The sequence below is a fragment of the Neophocaena asiaeorientalis genome, unplaced genomic scaffold, assembly GCF_003031525.2.
Source record: "Neophocaena asiaeorientalis asiaeorientalis breed wild unplaced genomic scaffold, Neophocaena_asiaeorientalis_V1.1 scaffold397, whole genome shotgun sequence".
NCBI lineage: Eukaryota > Metazoa > Chordata > Mammalia > Artiodactyla > Phocoenidae > Neophocaena > Neophocaena asiaeorientalis.
Genome location: NW_020173231.1, coordinates 3,518,134 through 3,534,482, shown reverse-complemented (window position 1 = coordinate 3,534,482; position 16,349 = coordinate 3,518,134). Strand labels below are relative to the sequence as shown.

At 38.1% G+C, this 16,349-nt stretch overlaps 1 protein-coding gene across 3 annotated transcripts in view; it reads right to left on the bottom strand.

Annotated features, from left to right (window-relative positions):
* The window catches only part of LOC112400027 (recombining binding protein suppressor of hairless), a 116,314-nt gene that overhangs the window by 62,366 nt on the left and 37,599 nt on the right, over positions 1 to 16,349 (bottom strand). Inside the window, exon 2 of one of the 3 annotated variants that reach the window (XM_024745543.1) lies at positions 9,676 to 9,858. The exons of the other annotated variants lie outside the window; for them this stretch is intronic. Coding sequence (XP_024601311.1) covers positions 9,676 to 9,692 — 17 coding nt within the window. The 5' untranslated portion in view covers positions 9,693 to 9,858. The remainder of the gene's footprint in view (positions 1 to 9,675; positions 9,859 to 16,349) is intronic. 3 annotated transcript variants of the gene reach the window in all.

The following is a 16,349-nucleotide window of genomic DNA, read 5'->3' as shown; positions in this document are numbered from 1 at the left end:
TGTTGGTGAGAATGTAAATTGATACAGCCACTATGGAGAGCAGTATGGAGGTTCCTTAAAAAACTAAAAACAGAATTACCATATCACGCAGCAATCCCACTACTAGGCATATACCCAGAGAAAACCATAATTCAAAAAGTCACATGCACCCCAATGTTCATTGAAGCACTATTTACAATAGCCAGGTCATGGAAGCAACCTAAATGCCCATCGATAGACAAATGGATGAAGAAGTTGTGGTACATATATACAATAGAATATAACTCAGCCATAAAAAGGAACGAAATTGGGTCATTTGTAGAGACTGGATGCATCTAGAGACTGTCATACAGAGTGAAGTAAGTCAGGAAGAGGAAAACAAATATCATATATTAACGCATATATGTGGAACCTAGAAAAATGGTACAGATGAACCAGTTTGCAGGGCAAAAACAGAGACACAGATGTAGAGAACAAACGTATGGACACCAAGGGGGGAAAGCAGCGGGGGTTGGGGGTGGTGGTGTGATGAACTGGGAGACTGGGATTGCATGTATACACTGATGTATATAAAATGGATGACTAATAAGAACCTATTGTATAAAAAATAAAATAAAATTCAAAAAAAATGTAACTAGAGTATAATGTCCATGATTTTCCATGTAGTCTGTAGTAAGATAGAATTTAATTACACTTCAATTCTGGATACTAACATATGAAGAGGTATGAATATAAAAATTATGAAAAGATTATTAAATGTACTAACTGACCCTAAAAGTTTCTATGCTATAGTACAGACCCATTTTGCTTCAGTGAGGGGTCAACAAAAAACCTGAAAGGAAACCTTTCATTACACTCCCAATACTTCCACTACTGACTAAATTTTATAATTGTAAAGGATCATTTTTTCTTTGATTACTAGAAAGTGAAAAAATATTTTCTAAAGCCATAAATGCATATAATTGAGGAAGTCTAAAGACATCTGCTGTGGGAGCATACCTTAGCTATTGCATAAACAGACACACATGTTCACGTAGATCTGTAGGTCAAATTTTTGATGATTACTCTTTCGTATTCCCTGTACAAAGACAATATGTTATATTGTTCATGTGATAGTGTCTACCCTATCAATCATAATTTCACAAAGTACATTTTTTTCTGAGTTGAAAAGGACCAAGAATACGTAGAAAATTCAATTTTCTAAAAATTATGAAGACAGTACCAGCCCAACCTCTATCAAACCATTTTATGGCCAATTTCTTAAATAGCCAAACCTCTAGGATACAGTTTGGTATTCTAAAATACTTGAATTCTGCAGTGCATCTGCCTTTTATTATTTTTTTTTTTTTTTGCTGTACGCAGGCCTCTCACCGTTGTGGCCTCTCCCGTTGCGGAGCACTGGCTCCAGACACGCAGGCTCAGCGGCCATGGCTCATGGGCCCAGCCGCTCCGCGGCATGTGGGATCCTCCCGGACCGGGGCACGAACCCGTGTCCCCTGCATCGGCAGGCGGACTCTCAGCCACTGCGCCACCAGGGAAGCCCCTATTTCCCTTTTAAATAACACAGACCAGAACATTTATGGATGTGTAACCAAAATAAGGTCTAATTCATAAAGGAAAGACTACGATTCAGGTTTACAAGGAGTTAATAAACCTTTTCAAAGAAGCCTGTCCCTAAGGGAAAAAAATAAAAGATGGCAATTATCATTTTAAAACATGCAAAATAGGACAGTGAAGGGAGACTATTCAATAAACAAAAATAATAAGGTGGTCAAAATTCATATATTCAGAATAGGGAAGAAAAGATTTCCAGAACGTTTTTAATAACACCACTGCATGAATAAGGAAATGCCTTTCTGCTTGAGTGTTTATACCCAAAACAATACATTTCTTTTGAACCGTAACTTAACTTTCTGTTATCACGTCATGTTATAACGATCAAACCTAATTTTTGTGGTAAAGCCAAAAACCACTCTGAAGAAGTGGTCTTAACCACAATTCAAAGCTTAAAGAATGGCTTTTCTGCCAAACCTTATCTGAGCCATTAACCTGTCATGCTTTCATACACTGCTAGGACCAAAAAGGCAGGCCCAGCAGCTAGCATCTGCTCAGGCAAGCCTCACAAGGAGGGGCCATGGGGCTCTGCAAGGGGAATACACAACACGGGCACAGAGGTTGATGGTACAAAATCTGGCAGCAAAATGCTTTGCCTTGGGTGGTACAATAGGCAGCCTAATACTTCAACAACCATCTGAGGAGCCTTGGCTCGGCACAGGCAAAAGGAAGATTCTGAATTGAGAATCACCATAAAGTGATTAAAAGTATAGACCCTGATAAATTATAGTAGTAAAACACTAGAACAGGAGGCAAAAGCCTTGGGATTTGATAGCAGCAATGAGGAAAACAAGTCTATACTCTTAGCAGGTGTAGACTTAACTGTCACAGTTTGGGCCATTCATGCTATATATTTACTTGGTATTTTGCTGTGCTATGAGTTCAAATTATGTAAAGCTGTTGTGTTACAAATTTACTAGTTAACTGGCTAGTCAACTGCCCCTAACATCAGCTGTCTAACTAGAAAATATGAGGGCACAGTTTTTCTTTAAAGATGAGCTGCTCGGGCTTCCCTGGTGGCGCAGTGGTTGAGAGTCCGCCTGCCGATGCAGGGGACACGGGTTCGTGCCCCGGTCCAGGAAGATCCCACATGCCGCGGAGCGGCTGGGCCCGTGAGCCATGGCCGCTGAGCCTGCGTGTCCGGAGCCTGTGCTCCGCAACGGGAGGGGCCACACAACAGTGAGAGGCCCGCGTACCGCAAAAAAAAAAAAAAAAAAAAAAAAAAAAAAGATGAGTTGCTCCATTGCAGCAGCTAATTCTTAACATTCCTTTCTCACCAACTTCTACACATGCATGTTCCCTAAAGACACTGTGGTCTCTCTTCTCTACAGTGCTAGTATTATTGACCTCTTCCCCTCATTCTTGCCTTCCATCACAAAAAATTCACTGACAAATGCTATCAGCTGCATTCCCAAATTTTCTTCTATATCTCCACTCCCTGATTCCATAAGGTTAGATGAAGCTCTTATTACAACTTTTATATCCATAGCGCCCTAAACTGGCCTCATGCAGTAAAACAGACAAGCACATAAAAACAAACAGAATATATCCACTTATATATGCTCTCATTTAACTCTCATTAACAATTCTGATAGGCATTATTTCAAACTTAAAAGGGAAAACTGAAGCTCAAAAAGTCACAAGGTACGACTTTCCTCTGTTTCTGATTACACACTGATCATACTAAGATTGAAGATTACATATAAAAATATAAGGAAGCCATAGTCTAGTCTTTAAACCACTTTACTTTGCCTTCGCAAAATAATTGTTTTTTCCCCAATTTTAACTTCTATTTGCTTTTATCCATTAAACAAATCCCCTATCATATGAAAATTTATTTAAATGTTTCAGAAAAATCACTTCTTAACTTGTAAACTATTTCTCAGCAAACCAGAACTGCTGATTCTCAAGGATGAAACGCTGTAGTAATCCAACTAGGGAAAACGGAACGATGCCACATTTAAATAAACCAGGAAAATCTGACTGTGTTAACAGCTCTAGGAATTAGTCAAATCTAGCGCCTTTAAAGAATTATAAGTATCCCAGTAATGAAGAAAATGCCAACCTGTTTCCGTAATAAACTGAAGATGCACAGGGGATTTTTTTAGGCTGTAACTTTTATGCTGGACAAATTTTTTTTAATGGCATTAGTGTACATTAGAGAAATATGCCCAACACTATAAGCATGTATTGTTCATAATTAAAATTGACTCAACTTCATAAAATATTAAGTTTTCAAATGCAATTCTGTACAGTGTGTGCTCACTAAGCGAATGAACCATAACAATAGCAAGTCATCTTGCTAAAAGGGTAACAAAACAGTCATGAAATCGTAGCTCTTAAAGTATAATATAATTTAGAGCAACTACTTTGAATTAACAAATGATTATGAACAAACTGATCTGAAATGTCTAATAAGTTATTTTCTACAGTGGAGGAAAAAGTTATAAATGGTCCACCAAACGAGTTCATACTAACTTCACAAATTTTATGAGAAAAAGGAATTAACTATTTTGCCAAGTCCAAAGAGCTAAAACAATGATTAATTTCCTCACCCTAATGAAACTGTCTACTTTTCCCATAAAGAATGCCCTGCAAAGATACCATGCTATAGGTAATTACTGTTACTCGCACTACAACAGCAATGTAGTTTAATGTGGTATGCTGACACTTCAAAAAAGTGATAATCCATGTTGTTGACAGATTCTATTAGAAAGTGGTATCAAGATCTAAATGGGGCTACAAACAATACAGCTGAAAAGAGGTCCTTAGAAGTTTATGTTCTTTCATGTAATTTTGTTGAGTCTAAAACTAAGTGCTAGGAAAACTTACATACACCAGGTGTAAGTCTTCAGCAATTTCACGCAGGCAATTTTTTTATTTTTTTTCTGTGGTACGCGGGCCTCTCACTGTTGTGGCCTCTCCCGTTGCGAAGCACAGGCTCCGGACGCGCAGGCTCAGCGGCCATGGCTCACGGACCCAGCCTCTCCGCAGCATGTGGGATCTTCCTGGACCGGGGCACGAACCCGTGTCCCCTGCATCGGCAGGCGGACTCTCAACCACTGCGCCACCAAGGAAGCCCGAAAACATCTTTTTAAATACTCTCAAAGAATCTAACCTTCATTCTTAGAGAGTGTTTTTGACTTGTTTTCAGTAACCAAAAGTATACTGGAGCCATATCTAACAGCTGACCCAGTAATTTATAACATGCTCTTTCTTCTAATCCTAGACCTGCGGTTGGGGTGCTGCCTCCGGTCAGTTCTCTCAGTTCTTGGCCAACTATACTAGAAGGTAGTTTAGTTTCTTCCTAAACTACACTTCAGGGACTTCCCTGGTGGTCCAGTGGCTAAGACTCCATGCTCCCAGTGCAGGGGGCCCAGGTTCAATCCCTGGTCAGGGAACTAGATCCCATGTGCCGCAACTAAAGATCCCACATGCTGCAACTAACAAAAGATCCCACTTGCAACAACTAAGATCCTGCCTGCCACAACTAAGATCTGGCACAGCCAAATAAATCAATAAATAATAAAAAAAAAAAAAAAAAAAACTACGCTTTAGGAGGAAAAATCTTTGAAAGAAAAAGATGACAAGCTTTGAGCACAAAAAAAAAAAAAAAAAAAAAAAAAAAAAAAAAAAAAAAAAAAACTACGCTTTAGGAGGAAAAATCTTTGAAAGAAAAAGATGACAAGCTGCTCTTGTGCGTTATGATAACCAAAGTAAAAGGGACACGGTTGTGCACAAACAAATGCCACGAAGTGACAACATGAAACCTTGCACTCAACAGGATAAGCAGCATGAGGCAGAAAGTGATGACGCTGGAAGTAAATATGACTGAAATAATGATGAAAAGCTAAGCAATGCTACTGATAAGAGGAGAAAAGGTTGGACAGTCTGGGAGAAGACCAGGTTGGGGTGGGGGTGGGGGGACACTTGGGGAAACAGTAATAGAAAAAAGGGATTCAACTCTCCCATTCTCTGAATCCACAGGTTCTTGTTCCCTGCCCGCATCACTAGCAACAGTATGTCTTTACGCACTGATGCAAAGACAAGCCACCAACATGAAGGCAGTTAACCCACGGGGCGGGAGGGAGGTGGGATTTCTTTACCTATCTTCTGTAATTCCAAAAGATAATTTCTAGGTTTAATACATCATACCCAATTCAGAGCAGGAACCATATATGTTTTTGACTCAATTTCCAAGAACTTGCAGAGAAACATGAATTGTACTTATTATCTTTTGGACTCTTATTTTGGCAAAGATTTTTATCCATTGTTCAACTCCTGAGTGTAGAAAACTAATGTACAAATTCCATTGTTGTGAAACAATTTACCAGAAATCGTCATTCTCGTATTGTTTTCTAGGAAGGAGGAAACTGTATTTCAAACACAATCTTAAAACATGAATATGCTGATACTGTACTACTCTGAAGCTTTACTTTTTAAAAAATATTCACCAGAAACTCTGTGATCATCTTCAATATATCTGTAAAGCAAATATCTGCTGTTATGAAGACACTGGAATAGGCAGAGGCACTAATCCAAGAAAAATAAAATTTTAAATATTATCAAAATCCTCACAAAAACAGAAGTTCTAACATTTGACTACCTTAAATATTTGTGACATATCTAATTTAAGGTTAATTTTTTTGGCAACATTAAACTTTTATATTTACCTTCTGAAGTAAAAAAGTACCTGGTATATGAAAAAGTCCTAAGACACAAGGAATGGGAAAATGAAGTGGGTGGATTTTAGTATGTATCATCAGTTTTTTGGTACTTTTTAATTGCATGGGTCATTTTCATCAATGCAAAGAAAGTAAATTCCTTCACAACTAGGAAATATTATAAATTTCTAACCTATGAGCCTTTAAATATTTACGAGGGCAAGCAAGCAAGAAAACACACACACATACACACACTCACCCCAAATAACACAACAAAAAACAAGGTTTCATAGCTAACTGTTTCCTACTGTCAGAGAGAAAACTACTGAGCTAACAATCCTGTTTTAGATATGTGAAGTCTTCTCTGGCTGAGGTCAGTTTGACAATATGGATTTATAAGACTGAGTGCCATACAGTTTCCCAGATGATCATTATCAGAACTTAGGTCTGCAATACAGTACACATACATACCCTCAAAACAAGAGTTTTACAGAACTATATCATATGATCCATTCATGGCATTTCCTATTCTGTTCTTTTCTGCTTCATATAATTTGCAGGGTGGGGGGGAGTAAGGGAGGATAGCAACTTATTTAATTGACTCCAGAATGGGCTACCACTGGCAGTTTGAAAACCACTGATCTATGAGTTGATTAACACATTAACAGAATGCATGCCAAGGGGCAGTCTACTAGATTACTCTACTTGATAAAATATCCTTAGTTAATGCCACTCATCAGCTGCTGCTATTATGTTCCCCTTTTCTCCCTGCTCCTTAGATATTCTCCTGTAACGCAAAGCATGGTAGGAAGATCCTTGAAGATGACATAGAGAATATGGCATACCATTAGAAGCCACAGACTGGAACCTATCCTGGTCACTTTTTCTCAGCAAGGAAAAACAATATAAACCTAATACCACATCTCAGGGACATCTGTGACCATGGGAGGCATACACTGAGTGGAACCAAAACGATCCAAGCAACATACACATAAATGTGCATATATCTTGTTTATTTCAGCTTTTTAAAAAAAATGAAATAAGTTTTTTTTAAAAAATGCTCTTTTCTACATACACTGCACTGATTTTATTTTCTATTACAATACATGTCTTAATGCTGATCATAACCCCCACTAAATCGAGTTCTTAACCAACTAAATCGAGTTCTTGACCCACTAGTGAATGGCCTGAAACCTGCAATTTGAAAAACACAGCTTTAAAGGACACACAAATCGACCTAGCAGGATAAGAGAACCAGAGATAAATTACCAGTCTCCAGTGGCCACCTTCTTTTACTGATGAGAAAAAGCTCAAAGAATTGAAAACATTAGTCAAAGAGTGATTGTTTATTTAACTCTAGGAAGATCACAGAAGAAAGTATAAGATTCAGAAAAAGAAATAATGTAATAGCATCTCACCCCGCAGAAAAGAGGTTCCTAATCTGGCATTTAATAATCATCATCGGGCTTCCCTGGTGGCGCAGTGGTTGGGAATCCACCTGCCAATGCGAGGGACATGGGTTCGAGCCCTGGTCCAGGAAGATCCCACATGCTGCGGAGCAACTAAGCCCGTGTGCCACAACTACTGAGCCTGTGCTCTAGAGCCCACAAGCCACAACTACTGAAGCCCATGCGCCTAGAGCCCGTGCTCTGCAACAAGAGAAGCCACTGCAATGAGAAGCTCGTGCACCACAACGAAGAGTCGCTCGCCGCAACTAGAGAAAGCCCGCGGGCAGCAACAAAGACCTAACGCAGCCAAAAATAAATAAAATAAAATAAATTTAAAAATAAATAAATAAAAATAATCATCATCACTGTTAATCTAACACTGGCTTCTTGCATGCTCAATCCTACACTAAATGTGTATGGAATTTATTTATATATATGTGTGTGTATATATACATATACACACACATATATAATGTAATATATAATTACGGTATTATATTTTTAATACACAAGTTTATTTTTTTCCCAGATCATTCTTTCAACCTGTCAAAACAAAAAAAGTAGTGCCAGATTTGAAACACAGATCAGCTGGCCACAGAATCTAAGCTCTTAACCACCAAGCTATAAACTCTTCCAAAGAGAAAGGAGTTCCCAAATCTGGCTGTGCATCAAGAATCCCTGTGGCATTAAAACAAACAGATGCCCAAGTACTACCCTAAAAAGAGATTTTTTTTTAAGTTGAAGTGGCAAATATTATGGAGAAATATATTTTGTAAACAATGTATCAAATACCATCTCCAACCAAAGAAACCATCTTTTTGGAGAGTAGACACTGTTGTATTGGACATAAAATACCTGGTTGAACTTGGTTAACAGGCAGCTGACTTCACCTTGAAACTTGATTCACTGTCATTATAGACCAGAATTTAATATAAAGCAGTTTTGTCTTAGGTTTAATAACTAAATTCCATTAATAATTTAACTGCTGACACGTCAAGAGAATCTTAACATAAGGTAGACTGATAAAAATTACAGGCTGCACCAAAGTATTTCTATTACACTTATATATCCATGATTTAAACATCTATCTTCCCAACATGTTTTCCTTCATTACCTAAAAGATAAAGAATTTTGAACCCGATGTAACTTTATGAACTCAGCATTCTCCCTGGGTTGATTCACTTCCACTACCCCAAGAAAACATCCAGTAGCAAGCAAACAGTACAAAATTAGGTTTCCAAGGTTTCCAATAATTAAGAAATGGTTTGACTACGTCACTCAAATAAAATGTTATGAACATAAAAACCTTAAAGATTTTTGATGGTTAAGTGGGTAATATGAAGCCTAGAATTACCACTACTAGCAACCACAAGTAACAGTGGGACTACATACCACAAACACATGAAAGATTAACTGTATACATACGGTGGTGAAGAGACAACAATCACAGTATTAGTAAAGAATTACTCATTTTCCTCTCAGTAAAAATTCTTTGTAAAAGACAAAAACAAGCACAAACTATAAATGGTCCAAGTAAAAATTATTTCGTTTGGTCAAATTAACACTCCAACTGAAGAACTGTATCCAATTATTTCCTGTTCAGGCTACCATGAAATGACAGCACTACAGAGAAACTAGTTATGATGTAAACCAGAAAGATAATTACAGACTAACATATGAATAATCACTAAACTATTTCGTGAAAGAAACTATAGCCCATTACTATTAAAATCTAGCAAAAATATCTACCCTAGTGTCTCCTATAACCATATCTCAAAGGGGGGTGGGGAATCACTCAACAAGCTTGTGATACATGTTTTTACAACAAAAAATACTTTTGCCATAACTCCATAACCACATCTGCAATTTAAATATTAAAATATCTTAAAATATGCAATAATTAAATATAGAACCATGAGTGTTCACTCTACGCATGACCTTGGGGCCACTGGAAGATTTCTAAAGCATACCTTTTAATCCACGCCATGGTACTTCAAGAACATGTTAAGGTAAGCCACAGGCTGGAACACTTCGATGCACCTCAAAACACCTCAGCCAGTGTATCTGTATCATTCTCCTTTCCTTTTGAGATCATAATGGTTCCGAAGAACTATAATGCTTCCATTGGAATGACAGTTTCATAATTTCAATGACTTAAAAACAAAAACAAAAAATAAGGACTTAAGTGTTGGTATGTTAAGCCACTAGTGAGTGCACTGTGTTAATTGCTGCCACGGCTAAGAAAAACAAAGCAGCTACTGCTACTACCACGTAACATTTTTAATATGACCCTGATGTGAATGAGGAGGAGTACATGCTTAGTGGTCAGAGTGACAGCCCTTGCTTTATAGAGATCTATCCAAAGCCCACAAATCTCTTTACCCCAACTGATTCTTCAGTTTTCTTCTCAAGGAATGAAAATAACCTAAAAGACAGGTCTGAATACTTGGTAGGTGCCAGGTTCACCTCTGACCAACTATTCTATTCTGTGTTGAATGAGAGCTGGCAATCACCCACACACCTGCATAAAAGGGAACTCATTAATAGACACAACAGGGATTCCTTCAAACAATGCCCCTTCTGGTGTTAATATTACTGAATCATTTTAATTCCATGGAAGTCATTAAACTGTAAAAAGTTACAGTTTCTAAAGCTTACTTCTATGAAGAGCATGCAGATAAATGAACAGATCCATGGCTAACTATCAGGTTTTAGTGCTTCTCTGTGATTGCCTTGACAGGTTACCTGATTCCTCCTTCCTCCTCACCCCACTCCACCTTTCTTACATAAAAACATTAAAAACACTTCATTACTTAAATGATACAGTAAGAAGTCTATGTATCACATTTTAAATCTAAGAATTCACTCTACTTCTGCTTCAAGTTTGGCACTCTATAGTTACAAGAAAGAACGAATACTCAACCTACACGAAGGAAGTAAAACTGATAAATTATCAGTAATACACATACATTTATGTCATAAAGCAGTTAACATTACTTTAGGATGACTGATAGGAAACTTTTAATAAAAGCAAGCAATAAAAGGGGCTTCCAAGGAAAGAAAGTAGCTGGGAGAGGTCTGTTATACTCTGGGTTTGTGGGGCAGCTCGTGCAAAGGTTAACAGACAAGGAATGGCAGACAACAAAGTTTCCCAGCTAGAGCTAAAAAGTACGTGCGAAAGAGAAAGAGAAATTATTTCCTGTTTGAAAGGGTAGATTCAACTGATGAAAACTTTTCAGGTCCACTGTCAGAAAAATTACATATTCCTGAGATTTAGATTTATTGCAGGTTGTAGGGAATACAGACTACAAAATATAGGTCACTCTTCAGAAAGCTGGTAATAGTGGCATAATTGGGAAAATACTAATGAAGAACAGAAACAAGGGCCCTGGTCCAATGAAATCACTGTAGCCACAACCATCTTTAAAACTGATCATTTTACCGCTTTAGTGCAACCCCCGACCCTTCCCCCTCCAGCTTAAAACCTTTCAAAGGCGCTATATGTGTTACAACCTCCTGGGAGGAAACACACATTGTTTCCTACACTCTGTTCCTCCAAATAAACTCTGGACTATCAGGTTAATGTTCCTGAAGTACAGTTCCTCCCTTGCACATAAAGAATGATGTTAATCACTGGGAAACAAGGCAGGATATAAATACATTAGATAATAAAGGAAAGAATAAAAGCCTAGGTCTGTAACACTTACTCATTATCTCATTTAATTTTTCATAACGCCATTTTACAGAGGAGAACACTGACACTCTGTGGTCAAGTGACAGACCAAAGAAAACATGCAATATGAGAAAAGAACTAGGCCTTCAATCTAGACCCTCTAGCTGGAATTTCAACACTTGCTCTATGCAACATTGTTGTAAAATATTGCTGGAGGAAGGAGGTGGTATTGGGGCTAACATTTGTTGACAATATGCCAAGAATCATGCTAGGGACTTAATGGTATTTTATTTCATCCTGATTTACCACTCATAAGACTGACCAGTTGCCTCCTTTTACAGGTGAGGAGATTGAGGCTCATAGACATTTAAGCATTAATCTGTTCAACATAATGCATCTGAGACTGAAAGAGGTTGGTCAGATATTCTGTCTCACATGTCCAACTCTAAAACTCACACTCACGTTGCTCTGCCAATCTATCTCCCAGAAGCAATCAAATCCAAACTTAAGTTTTATTTTTCAACCTGGCTGATCTAACAATAATCTAATTTTATAAATGCTGCTGACTCAAAATGTAGTCAGTGTATATAAACAGATTTTTAAGCTATGGTTTAACAAGAGACTATATGCACATTCACTAAAGCCACTAAGAAGGCTTAGAATCATATTTAATAACTCAAATCAGAAAGTTCATTTGATTCTTACAAATGAGATCCAGTTTTTTCATGAAGTTATGCACTTGAAGATCTTTTAAAGCTGACTTGTAAATCACGGTAGTTATCAATATAGATTTTAGTTGACAAAACAAAAATAAGCATAAAAGTTATTTTCCTTAAGAGGGTGCACTACCATGTTTCCCATGGACTGCTGTTACCAGTCTTAGCCTCATGGAAAGCAAACCATTTATTAGGTGAGGGAGGTGAGGCCATTCAGTCAGATTATCAGTAATTAAAAAAAAAGAGAGAAAGAGCGAGCAGATGGTCAGCTCTCTACAATGCTTCAAACCATGTTAAACTAAGAGTAACAAAAAGCACTGGAAAAATTCCCCAAATTAAGGACAGGAAACTCCTAAGTAACGTCAAATTTGAATAGAAACCAGCACTCACGTTGCATTCCAAAACTGCCTGCAGGGCTTCCCTGGTGGCGCAGTGGTTGAGAATCCGCCTGCCAATGCAGGGGACACGGGTTCAAGCCCTGGTCTGGGAAGATCCCACGTGCTGCGGAGCAACTAGGCCCGTGAGCCACAACTACTGAGCCTGCGCGTCTGGAGCCTGTGCTCCGCAACAAGAGGGGCCGTGATAGTGAGAGGCCCACGCACCGCGATGAAGAGTGGCGCCCGCTTGCCGCAACTAGAGGAAGCCCTCGCATGGAAACAAAGACCAAACGCAGCCAAAATAAATAAATTAATTATTAAAAAAAAAAAGAGTAGCTATAAAAAAAAAAAAAAAACTGCCTGCAGAAGTGATCAACAGAACTACTATACCAGTGTTTGTGGTAACAAGTTAGATGACTCAAAGAAACCATTTTTTAAATTGCTGAAACAGAATTTTGCAGAATTACCATATTTAAGGGTTCAAAACTTACAGGAAGAAATTAAATAGTCATTTAACAAATCTTCATCAGGGACTTCCCTCATGGCGCAGTGGTTAAGAATCCGCCTCACAATGCAGGGGATGTGGGTTTGATCCCTGGTCTGGGATTCTAGAGCCAAAAAGCCACAACTACTGAGCCCACGTGCCACAACTACTGAAGTCCACACACTGCAACTACTGAAGCCCGTGTGCTGCAACTACTGAAGCCCCGTGCCTAGAGCCCGTGCTCCGCCACAAGAGAAGCCACCGCAATGAGAAGCCCGAGTGCCAAAACAAAGGGTAGCTCCTGTTCGCTGCAACTAGAGAAAGCCCACGCACAGCAACAAAGACCCAATGCGGCCGAAAAAAAACCCGAGAAATTCTGATGCCCAACTAAATACCTTTTTTTAATAAATATATTTATTTTTTATTTACTTATGTTTGGCTGTGTTGAGTCTTCATTGCTGTGCACGGGCTTTCTCTAGTTGCGGCGAGCAGGGGCTACTCTTCGTTGCGGTCTGCAGACTTCTCATTGAGGTGGCTTCTCTTATTGCGGAGCATGGGCTCTAGGCACGCGGGCTTCAGTAGTAGTTGTGGTGCCTGGGCTCAGTAGTTGTGGCTCACGGGCTTTAGAGCACAGGCTCAGCAGTTGTGGTGCAAGGGCTTAGTTGCTCCGCAGCATGCGGGATCTTCCCAGACCAGGTCTGGAACCCGTGTCCCCTGCATTGGCAGGCGGAGTCTTAACCACTGTACCACCAGGGAAGTCCCCCAATTACATAACTTTAATTGCAAAATTAATGTGTATTAAAACTCTATGCAAAAAAAAAAACTCTATGCAATTGTCTGCAAAACATTTCACTTCTTTTGGAAGAGACAGAAATACATTTTCATGACAGTTGTTACGGCCTCCTTCACTATGTTGTGTCCAAAGGGGGTAGCTTTTGTCTTTCATCTCTGTAAAACTATTATCTAACCACCAAAGCCTGGAACACAATTGGCACTCAGGACTTAAGCATGTGAAAATATTATAAACCCCATTTGGGACACATAACTGACAGCTAAATACAGAACGTTCGTGATGGAGTGCTTGTCTCATGTGCTCTAAAATATGTTAGGCACACAAATATTCGAGTGATTTGAAGAAATTATTTAGAAATGGCTTATACGTGCTGCAACAATATCAAGGACAACAGAGACTTTGAAAGAAGATGATTTAACATGGACACCAGTTTTTGGCTACTGAATTTTGTTTGTTTTGTTTCTGACTACTGAATTTATAATACACAATGATTATTAAGGTATAAGATCAGCACTACTGCTAAAACATAAGCTTCAGGAATGTAATTAGAAACAAATGCCAGTAACTTCAAACTTCTATGCTTTTATAAACAGCCTCACATAGTAAGCTGAAATGACAATAATGAATGCATTCCGAGGCTCACTGCAATATTACCAAGCAAGGACTGGTAATTTCCAACAACACAGGAATAATTAAATCATGGCACATCCATATGATGGCAATAAGTCAGTAATGTTGAAATTTATAACATGGTAATATTCTAATTATAAACATGGTTAGTTAACTATATATAGTGTTGGGACTTCCCTGGTGGTCCAGTTGTTAAGACTCCACGCTCCCAATGCAAGGGGCCCGGGTTCGACCCCCAATTAGGGAACTAGATCCTGCATGCCGCAACTAAAAGATCTCACATGTGGCAACCTGGCACAGCCAGATAGATAAGATAGATAGATAGATAAATGGTGTTTTCTCACATTACATGTTGTGTGTGTGTATATATATATATAAAGTATATAAAATTATAAATATATTTATAAATATAAATATGTTAAGTTCCATAAGATCAAGAACCATTTCAAATGTATCGCCAGCATTTATCACAGTGACTTCACACAGCCGGCAATAAAGCTTGGTGGTTAGAAGAATGGACTCTGAATAGGCTTGGGTTTGAATCTCAGATCCATAACTTACCAATATATAACTCTGAGCAAGTTAATTAATCACTAGGAAACTTAGTTTCTCCTTTTGAGAAATTGGGATAAAAATTTCATGTAATAGGAGACAAGGGATCTAATATATGTAAATCCCTTAGAACAGTATCCGGCACATAGTGATTACTCAATGAATGGGGGTTGGGGAGGTACGGAGGAGAAACAGTAGATTCTCAAATACCCAAGTAAATGAATAGACGACATTTTTAAAACATACACAGAAATGTTAGTAGGCATATGCAAACATTAAACAGGGTTTTTCAAACTTTGCTAACCGCAACCAAAAGTAGGTTTTAACGTAACAGCCACACACACATCCAGGTAGATAAAATCTATTCTATTTTATATCATCAATTTACTTAAAATGCTGGTTGTAACCCAATAAATGGATTTCACAATTAGTGAAGCACTTTCTAAATGATGGACTCACAAATAATTTCTCCTTTATTTTTATCCTGCCACTTTAACTTTTCTTAACAAGGAGCAAGAAAAATTAACTATTATATCAAGAACCTAAGGTCAGAAAATACTCCAGGTTGGGGAAAGGTGCAGGGGAGGGATAAATTAGGAGTTCAGGATTAACATATACACAGTATTATATATACAATAGATAACCAATAAAGACCTACTGTATAGCACAAGGAACTCTGCTCAATGTTATGTGGCAGCTTGGATGGGAGGGGAGTCTGGGAGGGAATGGATACATGTATATGTATGGCTGAGTCACTTTGCTGTGCACCTGAAACTATCACAACATTATTAATTGGCTATATTCCAATATAAAATAAAAAGTAAAATAAATAAATAAGTAAAAATAAAATGGAAAAAAAAAAAAAAAGAATCTAAGGTCAGAAAATACTCCAGACTGGGGAAAGGTGGAGGGGAGGGATAAATCAGAAGTTTGGGATTAACATATACACACTACTATGTATACAGTAGATAACCAACAAGGACCTGCTATATAGCACAGGGAACTCCACTCAATATTCTGTAATAAACTAAATGGGAAAAGAATCTGAAAAAGAATAGATACATGTATATGTATAACTGACCCACTTTGCTGTACACCTGAAACTAACACAACATTGTAAATCAACTATACTCCCGTATAAAATAAAAATTTTTTAAATAATAAAAAGAATTTTTTAAAACTCCAGAAAAGGCTTTAATCTGTTATATATTTTTAATTTTGTTTTATAGTCTTCCAAATTTTATTATTTACTTTTTTTTTTAATTTATTTATTTATTTTTGGGCTGCATTGGGTCTTTGTTGCTGCACACGGCCTTTCTCTAGTTGTGATGAGTGGGGGCTACTCTTCGTTGTGGTGTGCGGGCTTCTCATTGTGGTGGCTTCTCTTGTTGCCAAGCACGGGCTCTAGGCACGCAGGCT